This window comes from Pseudoliparis swirei, chromosome 11 (genome assembly GCF_029220125.1).
Source record: "Pseudoliparis swirei isolate HS2019 ecotype Mariana Trench chromosome 11, NWPU_hadal_v1, whole genome shotgun sequence".
Taxonomy (NCBI): Eukaryota; Metazoa; Chordata; class Actinopteri; order Perciformes; family Liparidae; genus Pseudoliparis; species Pseudoliparis swirei.
Genome location: NC_079398.1, coordinates 16500610 through 16516558, shown reverse-complemented (window position 1 = coordinate 16516558; position 15949 = coordinate 16500610). Strand labels below are relative to the sequence as shown.

The window sequence follows — 15949 nt, the reverse complement described above, 5'->3', positions numbered from 1 at the left end:
TCTATACAACCAGAGGAGTCGCCCCCTGGTGGTCAGGAGAGAGAATGCAGCTTTAACACACTTCATGAATTTCGATGATTTTGCCGCAACAAACAAATAAATAATCTTGACATCCTGTTTGTTACTTTAACCTGAAACTAAACTAAACTAAACTAAACTAAAAAACACCAGGGCGTCGGCGTTCACTCGTTCCTCTTATTTTTCCGTGAAGGTGATCTCATCTCTGTGGATTTGTGCTCTTTATAACGTCTCTATCTGGCGTCGACTCCCCCAAAAAATAACACTCCATGACTCTGTGTCTTTCAACCACGTTTAAAAAAAAACTTTTGCCCTTCAACTCTTCAATCCTGCACTCAGACATCGCCACCCCCCCCCCCCCACAACCCAAAAACTAACTTCAGTCCAAGATTTATTCCCTCTTTTAACAAGTTGACGTCTGCAGTGAGACATCGTCTTCCTCTCCTCCCTGAGGGAGGAGGACGAGGAGACGGAGAAGTGTCACTGACGGGAAAGAAGAGATGGAAGAGGAGGGGTGGGGCAAAAAAAGAAAAATTTAGAATTTTTAATGTCAAGTATTGACTAGAACAACAGAAGAGACACACAGGTTAAAGATGCAACAATGTTGCCTCATTTGCATGATACAGGCAGGCTCCGCCTCCAACCTGTGTCCTCCAATCGGAGCGCTCGGCGGACGTGAAGGGCACGGCGACCGCGGCAACACGTCCCGTGAATTATTAACGAGAAGCGTCAGTCTATCCATCACTTTAAACACAGGCGTGCACACACACACACACACACACACACACACACACACACACACACACACACACACACACACACACACACACACACACACACACACACACACACACACACACACACACACACACACACACACACAGACACAGATAACTGGATTAACGCAGACAGACAGATACGTCTTTTTTCTTTATCAAAAAGTGAGCAGAGAGCTTCTATCAGCCGCGTCTTTAATTGTCTTTACATAATGTCTTTGATTGTCTTTACATAATGTCTTTAATTAATCTTTAATTGGCTTTAATTGTCTATAAATTGTGTCTTTATTGATCTTAAAGTGTTCTCATCCTCTTCATCGTGTGGACGGAGACTCACACTCATCGTTTACACTCAGCATTTAGTCACCTGGAGTTTACTGGTGTCCACAGTGTCCCTGAACGCCTCACGGACTGACACTACTTCATGATCAATGGAACAAAGAGATATCCGTGATGTGTGTTATTCACGTCTGACCTCATGGAAACAAAAACACCTGAAGGTCAAACACACAACCTTCACCCAGGAGACCTGCGTCCATGTTACAGGCCAGGAGTCACCCTCACGTCCTCTGTCCCCACGCCGTCCCCCTGAGACGAGACTGTGTGTGTGAGTGTGTCTGTGTGTGTGTGTGTGTGTGTGTGTGTGTCTGTGTGTGTGAGTGTGTGTGTGTGTCTGTGTGTGAGTGTGTGTGTGAGAGAGAGATGAAAGCCGCTCTATTCTCCAGCTGAAGCCGCTCATCCTTTCTGTTTTCACACTGTGAATGTCAAAGAGCTCGGCCCGCCACTCAACGGTATGTGTGTGTGTGTGTGTGTGTGTGGGAGAGAGAGTGAAAGAGAAGGAGTGTATTGTGAGTTGCCGGAGGATCTGTGTGAACAGTGATGTGTGACGGAGAGAGAGATGGAAAGAGATTTTGGAGCTCAGAGAGAGCGAGAGAGATTGATTGTCTCGGTGTCTTTATTTTTCAATCAGGTTACAGTTAAACTGATCATCCAAAAACTTACAAAACTAAATCATGCAAATACAAACAAACAAAACCAAGAAAACATTAGCAAAGAAAACAACTCCTAAGTTCAGAAACAGAGCATCTCCTCTGACTGAACACCGGACGTCCCTGTGTGAGACTTCTCTGGACCTGAGCTGGACAGCTCAGTGCCCCCCCCCACCTCCACCGGGCAGGACGCTTCCCTGGACATCAAACCCAAAAAATGACACAAACCCTTCACCAAAACCAAAAGCCCTTAAAGTGGAAAAAAGAAAACCATGATCAACCCGATCAAAAGGCCTTTTCTTGATCTAAGGATATCACACAAACATTCAACAAGCCTCTCATGAGGAACAAGTGGTCCATGATGGATCTGTCCGGTCCGCAGTAAGACTGGTCCCTCTGGATTATGGTCTCTAGGAACTTCTTCAGACGGTTGGCGAGCTCCTTGGATAGAAGTGGACAGTCTGTGCAGACCACCGGTCTGCAGTGGTCAAGCCCCCTTGTTTGGGTAGCAGAGCTGCATGCCGACATGTTGTGGGCACCAGGCCTGTCCGGGAACACCCCCGCGACACGTCCCACAGGTCGGCTCCCAAACACTTCCAGTAGTGCTTGTAGAAGTCGGCGTGCAGCCCGTCCAGCAGGAGCTCCATCAGCAGCCACCTGACCCACAGCAGCGGTCAGCTCCTCCAGGGAGGAGTCCAGCACAGCTCTCTCCTCGGGGCCCAGCTGAGGAAGGTCCTGAAGCGGCTCGTCAACGCTCTCTTTGTGGTCCTCCTCCTTCCTGAAGAGGGCGCTGTCCAAGCTTACGGCCTGCTGTCTCATTTCAACCGGGTCAGTCGTCATCTCACCATCAGGGAGGCGGAGAGAGACCCTTTGTTTGGTCCGAGAGACGGAAGTAGGAAGTAGGAAGTAGGAGCATCCATGTCCCCAACACTGGTGAACCTCGACCTGAGCAAAGCTCCCTTAGCTCGTTCTCGTAAAGATGAACCTATTTGTTCTTTCTTCCTGGTGAAGCCGGTGTGTGTAACCCTAACCCTAACCCTAACCCTACCCCTAGCAATCCTTTTAGTGGGTTCTTATAGGAATAGGGCAGGCCGTAAACACTCTATGAACTTGAGATCCTTTTGGGGAGTCTGAAAAGGAAAAGGGTTGCTTTTAATCACTTAAGTTAGGTTCTCATTAAACATTATAAAATGTGGCATTTAAACAACTGGATACTTACCTTTTTAAAAATTAATACAATAATACCTTAAAACAAACGGTTACTTACCTGGAAAACTGTTTTTATGATAACGATAACAAAAGGACATCATTCAAACCTTAGTATAAAGCTGTATTTAACGTATTGGTGTTTACCGGTTCATCCATGTATATTGGGTTTTGAGGGCTACTCTAAACCCACTCGATGAATTTGAGATCCAAAAGCCGCCGGGCCAGTCTGGACGGATTAAGTTCTGGGGACTGTCTCGATGGCCAGGAATACCGTTCCTTTTAATTAGGACCGTCTGTGCATGTTGGGACTATAATATTTTATGGGCAAACTCCATAGTCCTAACCCTAATTTAACCTTAACCACTCCCCCTTTCAATAAAAAGTAATGTACACCTAACCTGTACTTTTACCCTAACCTTAACCACTCACCCTAACACTAACCTTAACCACACCCCTTTACAACATAAGGTAAGGTACACCTAAGCTTAACCTTTAACCTTAACCACTCCCCCTTTCAACAGAAAGGAATATACACCTAATCGGTACTTTTACCCTAACCTTAACCACTCACCCTAACCTAACCCTAACCCTAACCACTCCCCTTTACAACATAAAGTAATATAAACCGAAACTTAACCTTAACCTTAACCACTCCCCCGTTTCAACAGAAAGTAATATACACCTAACCTGTACTTTTACCCTAACCTTAACCACTTACCCTAACCCTAACCTTAAAAAAAAGCCAAGATATTCACTCCGTCGGGTTCGGCGTCCCTTCAGAAACACCGCGCCGTGGTCAGCTCGGCTGCCACAAAGAGTTCATCTCTGGGGCTCCGGTGGTTTCATGTCGGGACTCGGTAACTGAGCGGAGTGAAGCCCTAACCCGAACGCGGGGAGATTCATGAGTAAATTCATACTCTAGGCCTGACCCCAATCCTGACCTCAACCATGCCTCTCTCTAAGTACAGTAACTTTAACTCTCACCCTGACCCCAACCCTGACCTCAACCAATTTGCAAACCCATTTCCAGTAAGAGGGAAGAATTCCCCCATCCGGGTGGAAGATCTCCCGGACGAGGCAGACTAAGTGACATTCGTCGGCCAGTGCATTCCTTGGATCTCCATTCAACTGCCTCGCCGTCGGGCAAAAGCGGGGAGATTCACGAGTACATTTGATACCCTAACCCTAACCACTCCCCCACACTTAAAGCACTTGATGCTACCCGTGCTAGCAGACAGCATGTAGGACCCGGCCCCGTGCTTCACTCTGAAGGAGATCAGCGTCTGAGCCGTGAAGGAGCATCAGCACCTGCACCCCAGACCGATGGTTCTGAAGCCGCTCGCGAGCTTCCGAAGCACTGCAGCTCGAGGATAAACGGGGGGACCCCGGACACGGTGACCCGGGTGGTGGCACCGTCAGCGGAGACACGCCGCTCAGCGTGACGCCGCTCGATATCAACGCGGACACACACCGCTCCTCGGTAAAGAACACAGCAGCCCTCGGTTCGTGGGAGACGTCCTCGTGTCCGACAACGTCTCCCACCGCCAGGAGAACCTCCTCTACCGGGGTACCGACGCCGTCTCACACCAGAAAAACAGTTCTCTCTCCACAAAACACCAATAAACCCCAAAATGAACCAACAATCAGACACTAGAAACACAACAACTCAATCACACAGTGAAATATGAAAGAAAAAAAGGGAAAAGTTTCAGAAAAATCACCAAACATTTGCCCTCACCACGCTCTCGATCATGAGCAGCTCCCTCTCTCTCACTGCTGGAAACTCTCCTCACACACACACACACACACACACACACACACACACACACACACACACACACACACACACACACACACACACACACACACACACACACACACACACACACACACACCCCTGTGTACTGAGTCCTGCTGGGCCGTCTGGCGACACTGATCGAGGTGCAGAGGAAGTACCGGTTCATCTCGTCTTCTTAAAGCGTTCTTGAAATAACATTTCAGTTATAACGTGTCTCCTCTCTCCTCTCCTTTCTTGTCTCCTCTCCTCTCTTGTCTCCTCTCCTATCTTGTCTTCTTTCCTCTCTTGTCTCTTCTCCTCCCTTGTCTCCTTTCCTCTCTTGTCTCCTCTCCTCTCGTCTCTTCTCCTCCCTTGTCTCCTTTCCTCTCTTGTCTCCTCTCCTCTCTTGTCTCTTCTCCTCCCTTGTCTCCTCTCCTCTCTTGTCTCTTCTCCTCCCTTGTCTCCATTCCTCTCTCGTCTGCTCTCCTCCCTTGTCTCCTTTCCTCTCTTGTCTCCTATCCTCTCTTGTCTCTTCTCCTCCCTTGTCTCCATTCCTCTCTCGTCTGCTCTCCTCTCTTGTCTCCTTTCCTCTCTTGTCTCCTCTCCTGCTAAATGTCAGAATGACCTTTTGCCCAGACATGAGGAGCGCTTGTTTTCTCTTATCTGTGAGGTGACATGCCCCCCACACGTGTGTGTGTGTGTGTGGCCAGACCCCCCTTGAACCTCAAACGCACCGCGAGCAGTTCAAAGACCGTCTGCAGAACGTCTCGCTGAGACTCAGACACAAAGAGGCAGCTCCTCGTCTTCATGCCTCGATTGACACATAAATAACAACATATGTAAATAACAACACATGTAAATAACAACAAATATAAAACATTATGGGATGTCCACAAATAACAGGAAACATATTCCTCGTTGTGTTTTGCTGGAAGAGAACGAGGTGGAGGTTATACCTGCCTCATGGCTTCATGCAACGATTTATTACACTTGAGTGTGTGTGAGTGTGTACGTGTGAGTGTGTGTGAGTGTCTGTGTGCGTGTTTGTGAGTGTGTGAGTGTGTGTGTGTGTTTCTGTCTGAGAGTGTGTGTGTTTCTGTCTGAGAGTGTGTGTGTTTCTGTCTGAGTGTGTGTGTGTGTGTGTGTGTGTGTGTGTGTGTACCTGTACATGTCCTCAGTGGTTGACAGCTAAGAAATCAGCAGTAAATCAGGTCGGTAGCTCGTCTAAAGAGGTGATTAATAAACATGTCATCCACACGTGAGTGTGTGTGTGTGTGTGTGTGTCACCCTCCACTGACCTGATCTGCCTCGACACATAACTTAGGGGAGGGGGTTGTGACAGCGATGGAGAGAGAGAGGTACCATTGGGCAGAAACAAGGAAGAGAGAGAGTGTGATTCACTGACAGGAAGTGAACCTCGTTAAGAGAATAAAAGCACCTTTCATCTGCACCCTGCTTCGGGCGGAGGACTCAAGGACGTAAGTTTTTTTGTCGTGGTACGAAACCAAAAAGGAGGCCGCGCCCTTTATGTCGCTCCTCTAATGGACCTTCATCCAATCAGGGTGACAGGACCCACTACGGCTCACGCTGGAGGTGTTTATTCACTGATAATGTGTAGAGACCAGACACATTTTGTATATTAATTTATATATATATATATATTATACATATATACAGGACTGTCTCAGAAAATTAGAATATTGTGATAAAGTTCTTTATTTTCTGTAATGCAATTAAAAAAACAAAAATGTCATGCATTCTGGATTCATTACAAATCAACTGAAATATTGCAAGCCTTTTATTCTTTTAATATTGCTGATTATGGCTTACAGCTTAAGAAAACTCTAAAATCCTATCTCATAAAATGTTAATATTTCCTCAGACCAAGTAAAAAAAAGATTTATAACAGCTGAGTGTTTGTCAAGGCTCAGGAAACCCTTGCAGGTGTTTCGAGTTAATTAGACAATTCAAGTGATTTGTTTAATACCATACTAGTATACTTTTTCATGATATTATAATATTTAGAGATAGGATATTTTAGTTTTCTTAAGCTGTAAGCCATAATCAGCAATATTAAAAGAATAAAAGGCTTGCAATATTTCAGTTGATTTGTAATGAATCCAGAATGCATGACATTTTTGTTTTTTTAATTGCATTACAGAAAATAAAGAACTTCATCACAATATTCTAATTTTCTGAGACAGTCCTGTATGTGTATTCATATATATATATATATATATATATATATATGTATATTTATCTATATTCATTCAATTCAATTCAGTATATTTGTATAGCCCAATTTCACAAATTACAAATTTGTCTCGGAGTGCTTTACAATGTTATATATTATTCATATATATATTTATATATATATTTATATATGTTTATATATGTATTTATCTAAATGTATTCATATTTATGTATATATATTTACATATATATTTATACATAGTTATATTTTAGCAAATGTATATATATATCATATTTATAAATATATAAATAAATATTCATATATATATACATTTTATATGTGTATACATATTTATTATTAAACATATATATTTGTGGGAGGTTTGAGGGAAAACAGATAAATGCATTCAGACAATAACAAGTTAACTTTAAGTTATTTTAAGTGGTTTTTATCACGATTTGGCAGGGAGCCACGGGAAGTAGGACTTAATTGCAGACCGTAAAAATGAGGAAGTCAGATTAAAAAAACAAACATTCTTTACTGGGCAACATTGAGAGACGAACTGACCCAGACAAGAGGGCGACACAGACTAAATACACAGGGGAACGAGGCACAGGTGGACACAATGAGGGCGGGGTCTGCAATCACACAGGAGGAAACAATCAGGACCAGGGCAGACAATCACAGGGAGACAGATGCCATGTTCTGCGTTTCTCAATTCAGAGTACACTGAGGACAGACTTGTGTTCTTTTGGAGTCTGGACTTGGGAGTCCAGACTCCGGAGGACGGGATGACGGTCTTTCTGCGATTGGAACAGCAGCTGACTTGATGACATCACCACATCAGCTGTTCTTGCTCCTGAATTTACTCTAATTATTCACTGTAAATTATTTTTTACAATCAAATAAACAAAACATCGTAAAATTACATTCCGTGACTCAACAACAGTAGTATTTATAAAAAGTAGGGCTGTCAATCGATTAAAAAAAATTAACTAATTAATCGCACATTTTGAAATTGCGATTAATTAATCGCGATTAATCGCGATTAATCGCAATTAAAAGTTAAAAGTTCATTCTTTTTAAAGACAAAACTTCACACAGAGCTGTGTTTTCAAAGAGGCTCCTACCTATAAAGTGCCAGCGAGGTATTTAATATCGTGGATGATAAATTGTTTCTTCAGTGAAACATCAGATTAGTAAAAAAAAAAGAAGTATATTGAGACCCCATTGGTCCTGTCATCTTTAACATTGAACACAGTAGAACCAGTGGCCTTGGTAACTGACTGACATTCAAATATGTCACGTTAACCCTCTGGAGGCTGGGCTCATTTGATACATTTTACAAAAAAAATAAAATTCACCGTTTAACCCTTGTGTTGCCTTTGGGTCATTTTGACCCGAATCAATATTACACCCTCCTGCCGCCTTAGGGTTAATTTGACCCCATTCAATGTTTAATGTCGGTGTTCTTTCGGTAGTCAACAAACAAACATAAAGTGCCTCACACTTAAACTTGGAAAACAATATTAATTCTAATAATTTTCTGGAGGTTTTAATTGCTGGCGTCAAATTGAACCCAAAGGGTAAAATATGTTAGTAAATATAAAGGTAACAGGAGGGTGAAACATTGAATCGGGTCAAAATGACCCAAAGGCGGGGAGGTTAAATATTTAATCGGTCAAAATGACCCGAAGGCAACACAAGGGTTAAAAGTGTTTCCCTTCTTTTTAAAGACAAACTTCACACAGAGCTGTGTTTTCAAAGAGGCTCCTACATATACAGTGCCAGCGAGGTATTTAATATCGTGGATGATAAATTGTTTCTTCAGTGAAACATCAGATTAGTAAAAAAAAAAAGTATATTGAGACCCCATTGGTCCTGTCATCTTTAACATTGAACAGCAGCAGAACCAGTGGCCTTGGTAACTGACTGACATTCAAATATGTCACGTTAACCCTCTGGAGGCTGGGGGCATTTTATACATTTTACAAAATAAATTAAATTCACCGTTTAAAGTCTTTTGCATGTGACACACCCCCACGTGTTATACATCAAACATTCCAGAACAATCTCAGCTCTGAAATGAGCCTCATTGTCCTCGCACGTGTCCTCTGGTTCTCTGACTGACAGGCTGCTAAATGAGCCTTACCTGTGAGGTGGGAGGTCCTTTGTGATTTACTGAGTGTTCATTGGTTGTTTTTACCGAAACGGATTGACAAATCATGGTGAAGGTTTCGTGTGACGAGTTCTTTCCGCGCCGCGTCACCCGACACGTCGCCCCTCTGTTCCTCTGTGTATCAGAGGGGGAGACGGGAGGAAGGAGAAGCAGGAGGAAACCCGACTGATTCATCCACGAGTTAAACTGATTTCTGCTCCTTATTTTCACGGAGAAATGATTGTTTTAAAAACGGAAACAGTGTCAAACCGTACTGCCGCGGTTTAAAAAAAAAAAAAATGCGTTAATTGCGTTAAAATATTTTAGTGCGTTAACGCGGCCAAATTAATCGCATAGATTAACGCGTTAACGCTGACAGCCCTAATAAAAAGTCAACCGTTAGTTGTTTATTTTCTCCTCCGCTACTGTTTCCGGTTGCTGGTGAAATGCATTCTGGGATATCTGCTGGCCAGAGTACGCACAAGTCTCCTCTGATGCATCCTCTGGGAAGTGGGAGGATCAAGTCACATCCCGGCATTTTGACCGTGCTTTGCGAGAAGCGAACTTTGAATTGGAACATGTACTCGAGCTGCGACTGATGACGTTTCACGAGTCCACAAGTACAGAAAAGTAAGGACAAGAACGCATATTGAGAAACGCCGAAGGACTTCCAAAATAAGACACAAAACAAGACACAAACTCCGGGTCATGACAGTTTTATTGTGTCAACCGAACTTTGTAGTTTACTGTGAAATCGAGGAGTAACTTTCATGAAGATATCGTACGATGTCACGGGAACTTTGGGGTCAAAGGTCACCGTGAAATTAACAGGAAAAAAAAACCGATGAAGCGAGAAGAATGAATAAAAACTCTCTTCCGTCGGTCCTCACAGAGATAGAGAAAGAAGTTGTGTTTCTGACAGGGATTTAGTTTTGGAGTTAAGCTTTACTGCGGCGCTGGAGCGAGACCGGCCCGGCTAAGACCTGGACCACAACATCCCGGCCAGCTGGGGACGAGGTGTGTGTGTGTGTGTGTGTGTGTGTGTGTGTACCACAGGGTGTGTGGATTTGACCCTGGAAGTGTTGAACATTCTCATAACAAACGGGAGGTATACAGCCACTAAACAGGGGAACAGAAGTGTGTGTGTTTGTGTGTGTGTATGTGTGAATTTGTGTGTTTGCTAAACTGACACGTTTTCAATCACATGGTGTGTTGTGGGGAAACGGTCTCAGAAGAGGGAAAAGGGCAGAACTCTGCGACTCTGGGCTCCGACAGGACGAACAGGATTAGTTTTTCATTGTGTGTGTGTGTGTGTGTGTGTGTGTGTATGTGTGTGTGTGTGTGTGTGTGTGTTCTAAGACAATGCCCTGATAGCCAATTTGTAATATATAGTCGGCCTTGAAAAATGGGCCAGATCTCCCTCCGCCGTCTGCAATTTAGCTCTGTGGGTAACACCTGATGGAGAGTGAGTGTGTGTTTGTTTGTTTACTTGCTTATGTTCATCTCGGTGTGCATTTACCCATGAGTCTGTCTTTGTGTGTGTGTGTGTGTGTGTGTGTGTGCGCAAGCGAGCGACTCTGTTTATACTCAGGTTATTGAATTTCTGCTTGCGCACCAGAGTGTGTGTCTGTGTATGTGTGTGTGTCTCTGTATGTGTGTGTGTCTCTGTATGTGTGTGTCTCTCTGTATGTGTCTCCGTATGTGTGTGTGTATGTCTCTATGTGTGTGTCTCTGTATGTGTGTGTGTGTGAGAATGTGTGTGTAATCGCATTGTTGGTGTGTTCATTTAATGTGTAGAGTTGATTTTCTGTGTTTGTGTGTGTGTGTGTGTGTGTGCGTGTGTGTATGTGGCGCAGTTCCTCGACCACTTTCTAAAATGACAGCGAGACACCTGAAGGCATCAATCTGGAACTAATGGATGGATTGATGAAAGAGAAGAAAAAGAGCGAATGGAAGAAGAAGAGAGAAGGATGTAGGGAGGAAGGAAACAAGAGGGATGAAGGTAAAGAGGAAAGAGGGAGGGAGCAGTCTAGGAGAGATAGAGTAAGATAATAAAAGAGGACCACGGAGGTAAAGAGAATACAGGATGAAAGGATTTAATGATGAGAGAAAGAGGGAATAAGGAAAGGAGAAAAGGGAGGGAGTCATACAGAATGCACTGAGGATGGAGGAGAGGAAAGAAAAAAGAGAAAAAAGAGATGAAGTGAGCGTGTGAGAGTATGAGTGAGTGAGTGTGTGTGTGTGTGTGTGTGTGTGTGTGTAAGCGTCACCGTGGCGTCATCGATGATGTCATAATGTGTCCAACAGGAAGTGATTTGAAACGTTTATATTTTCATCGTTTGATAATTAAAGTTAAAAAAAAAGACTTTACTTCTTTCTCCTGACCACCAGGGGGCGACTCCTCTGGTTGTATAGAAGTATCCTCCTTCTTCTACTCCTCCTCCTTCTTTAGTTCATGGTCCTCCTCCTCCAGTTGGTGGTCCTCCTCTCTCCTCCTCCCTCCTCTCCTCCTTTAGTTCGTGGTCCTCCTCTCTCCTTTTCCTTGTCTCTCCTCCTCTCTTCGCCTCTTTCTTTATTTTGTGGTCCTCATCTCCTCCTCCTCCTCTCTCTCCTTCTCCTCCTCCTCCTCTGACAGCCACTCTATGTTCTCTGGTCACGCATCAAGAGATCAAATCTTAAAAACAAAAAAGGACAAACTGTCAGGTCTTTGTGACGGGGTGAGGCTCAGGTGCAGAGAGACAGGCTGGACGCAATATAAATAAGAAAAAAAAGCACTCTTTAATGAGGCAAAACAGTTTACAGAAAAACAAGGTCCAAAAGGGGCAGGCAGAGGATCGTCGGTCAGGGCAGGCAGGGTCAGATACGACAGACAGGACGACGGGAAAAGGACACGGAACTAGAGACGACAATCCGACAGCAGACAAGGGAAAGACTGACACAATATATAGGGGGGGAAACACAGGTGTACGACATCAGACAGTAACGAGACAAGAGTGGCTGAGGGCAGGTGCAGGGAATTAAACAATTAAGACAGAGAAGACACAGAGGAGACACAGGAGACACGGAACACAGGAGAAACAGAACCGGGTGTTACACAAATACAATCTCTGGACTCGCGTCTCGCTGGTTTAATTTGACCCCCCCTACCCCCCCAACACCTCCTCCTCCACCTCCTTTCTCCTCCGCGGTGCTTTAAAGCAGGAGTGATGGCGCCTCCTTCCCCCTCTGACAGGAACAATAGCGGCCGCTCTGTGTTTTACATCATCCTCGTCCGCGAGAAGCAAAACCGACGATGTCAACGCTTTTTATGGAGCGCCGCGCGGCTAATGTTCTCCTGCAGGCCGGCGCCGCTCCGCCGCCTCCCTCCTCCTCCTCCTCCTCCTCTCGTATTCCCCCTCTCGCCGTGAGGCATCCGTCCCGCCGTGGGCTCTGACAGCCGTCTCTGGGCGGCTGTGCAAACATTGAAATAATTGCCGGCGTGGCGGCGGCGTCCCTTTGGGGGGGCGCCGCGCCGCCCGGTGATTTGCGTGTCACATTTTTTTCTCGCGCCTGTCGACTTTTCGTTTGATTTTTTTTCTTCAATATTTATATAAAAAGCAGCGAGTCGTTCCAGTTGACCGGCCACACAGAATAAAACATTTATAGAGTTTTATTCACGGGGAAGAGACGACGACACAAACACGGCGACGCCTCCTCCTCGCCGCACGCCGCTGGACGTCCACCATCTTGTTTACGGTCGTTTAATGATCGGTTTATTGAATGTGTAATATGAGTCAGTTTGTTTCAGCTTTCTTACTCGTATTTAATTAAATACCATAATCCAGGAGCAACACGACGAGTTTCACCGTTTAGTTCATTTAGATCCAACTAATTTAAGAAAGCAAATAATAACTGAATAATTAACTCCTTAAAGGAGAAAAGATGTGTGTTTAACTCAATCAATAACATACACGTAACATACACGGAACATACACAGAACATACACGGAACATACACAAAGCATACACGGAACATACACAGAACATACACAGAACATACACGGAACATACACAGAACATACACGGAACATACACAAAGCATACACGGAACATACACAGAACATACACAGAACATACATGGAACATACACAGAACATATATGGAACATACATGGAACATACATGGAACATACATGGAACATACACAGAACATACATGGAACATACACAGAACAAACACAGAACATACATGGAACATACACAGAACATACATGGAACATACACAGAACAAACACAGAACATACATGGAACATACATGGAACATACACAGAACAAATACAGAACATACATGGAACATACATGGAACAAACACAGAACATACATGGAACATACATGGAACAAACACAGAACATACATGGAACATACATGGAACATACACAGAACAAACACGGAACATACATGGAACATACACAGAACAAACACAGAACATACATGGAACATACACAGAACAAACACAGAACATACACAGAACATACACGGAACATACACAGAACAAACACAGAACATACATGGAACATACCTGGAACATACACAGAACATACATGGAACATACACAGAACATACATGGAACATACACAGAACAAACACAGAACATACACAGAACATACATGGAACATACACAGAACAAACACAGAACATACACAGAACATACATGGAACATACACAGAACAAACACAGAACATACACGGAACATACACGGAACATACACAGAACATACACAGAACATACACAGAACATACACAGAACATACATGTCTCACATGTCGATCACAGCTTGTTGAACACATTCAACATATTTGAACATTTATTTTAACGTGTTTCATGAAAATCGTTTTAGTAGCACTATATCCTACGATACGTACCATGACACACACACACACACACACACACACACACACACACACACACACACACACACACACACACACACACACACACACACACACACACACACACGTACACACTCAAGCCTGTAAGTGTTGTTTGAATTACAGCAGCTCCCTGGTGTGTTTGTGTGTTTGTGAGTGTGTGTGTTAGTGTGTGTGTAATACCGTAAGCGAGGCGATCAATTGCAATCGTTTTTATAACGCTTCCAGTCAAGCTGTCGTGACATAAAGAACGCACCATCGTCTGCAAAGAATCGGATAAAAAAGCACAACCACAGGAGGAGGGATCTGCGGGTTGCTACATTCAAGATCTACTTTTTGTGCATTACTTTTCTCCAGTGATGTACGACTGCGGCACACCTCTGGGTGGCAGACTGAACGTGTTTAGCTCCACAGTGTTGAGAACGGGTCGCTCTCTGGTCCTGAGCTGGTCATGTGACTCCTCCGTGTGGAGCTACTGGTCCTGAGCTGGTCATGTGACTCCTCCGTGTGGAGCTACTGGTCCTGAGCTGGTCATGTGACTCCTCCGTGTGGAGCTACTGGTCCTGAGCTGGTCATGTGACTCCACCGTGTGGAGCTACTGGTTTCTCGTTGGACCCGGAAGGTCTTTGAGATGTGAAGACTCTGTTTCGGGCTCTGGACCTTGAAGCAGCTCCATCAGTCAAAGAGTTTCTATCGGAGCAGAAAACGTGGATTTCGTCCAAGTACTTTCAGAATGTTGATCGGAATCTTTGAAAACTTTTTGGAAGTTCACGAGAATTTGCTGTAAAAGTTCTGTGTGATGGACAGGTCAGACCTCCACAGCCCAAATATGGTCACTTCCTGTTCACAAAGAAAAAAAACAATATGGCAATATATCATCAGAATTTTGATTCGGTATCTTTGGACAACTCACGAGAATTTCTGTCATTGACAGGTTAGTCCTCCACAGCCCAAATATGGTCACTTCCTGTTAGAAAAAACACCAACAGGATGGCGACGAACGTAAACCAAGATGACAAACGCCAAACTCCGAAATCGAGGCTTGAAAAACATTTTCACGCAAACAATAAGTGACATCACTATGGCCACGCCCACTTTTAGGGGATTTTGGGGAGTTTCTATCGGAGCAAAAAACATGAATGTTGTCCAAATATCCTCCGAATTTTTATTCGGTATCTTTGGAAACTTCACAAGAATTTCTGTGTGATTTACAGGTCAGTGCTCCACAGCCCAAATAGGGTCACTTCCTGTTAGCAAAGAAAACAGACAAGATGGCGACGGCCGTAATCCAAGAAAAAAACCTTCAAAAATCGAGATTTCAAAAACGTTGTCACGCAAACAATGAGTGACATCACTATGACCATGCCCACTCGTTGGGGTATCTGGACGTTGATTCAGGATTTCACATGAAGGTTGTGAATATTTTGTTTTGCCCACTGAGTTAAAAAAGCCCAACTGGAACCAAATTATAATTATTATTAATATATTGTGCTGCAATTTATTGAACAACCTTTTGCTGCTGTAAATAATCTCTTCATATCTCTCTCTCTTTACCTTCCTCTACCCCTCCTCCTCCTGCTCCTCCTCCTCCCTGTCTCTCACTGGCTATGTTAAAGAACCTCTTCACGTTTTGTGTGTGCTCCACAGTGACCCCTACTGGGAGCGGCCGGCCAATGCAGGCAGCTGCTCCGCCGCCCGGCCCAAGACGCTTCACCTGGCCGGCCAGCAGCATACCTCGTCACCATGGTAACGTTTGAGTGCGCTTCTCGTAGTGGTAGTATTGGTAGTAGTACTGGTAGTAATATTGGTAGTAGTAGTAGTAGTAGTAGTAGTACTGTGTGTTTTCTTGAGGAGTGTTACTGGTTCGCTGAACTGGTTTTTGGTTGTTGATGGTTGGATGAGCTGTGAGTACTGAGAGGTACAAG

The 15949-nt window shown here is 44.2% G+C and overlaps 1 protein-coding gene across 1 annotated transcript in view; it reads left to right on the top strand.

Annotated features, from left to right (window-relative positions):
* The window catches only part of LOC130201452 (neuronal PAS domain-containing protein 3), a 228276-nt gene that overhangs the window by 45081 nt on the left and 167246 nt on the right, over positions 1–15949 (top strand). The window contains exon 2 of the mRNA XM_056426479.1: positions 15672–15770. Within this exon, the coding sequence (XP_056282454.1) occupies positions 15672–15770 (99 nt within the window). The remainder of the gene's footprint in view (positions 1–15671; positions 15771–15949) is intronic.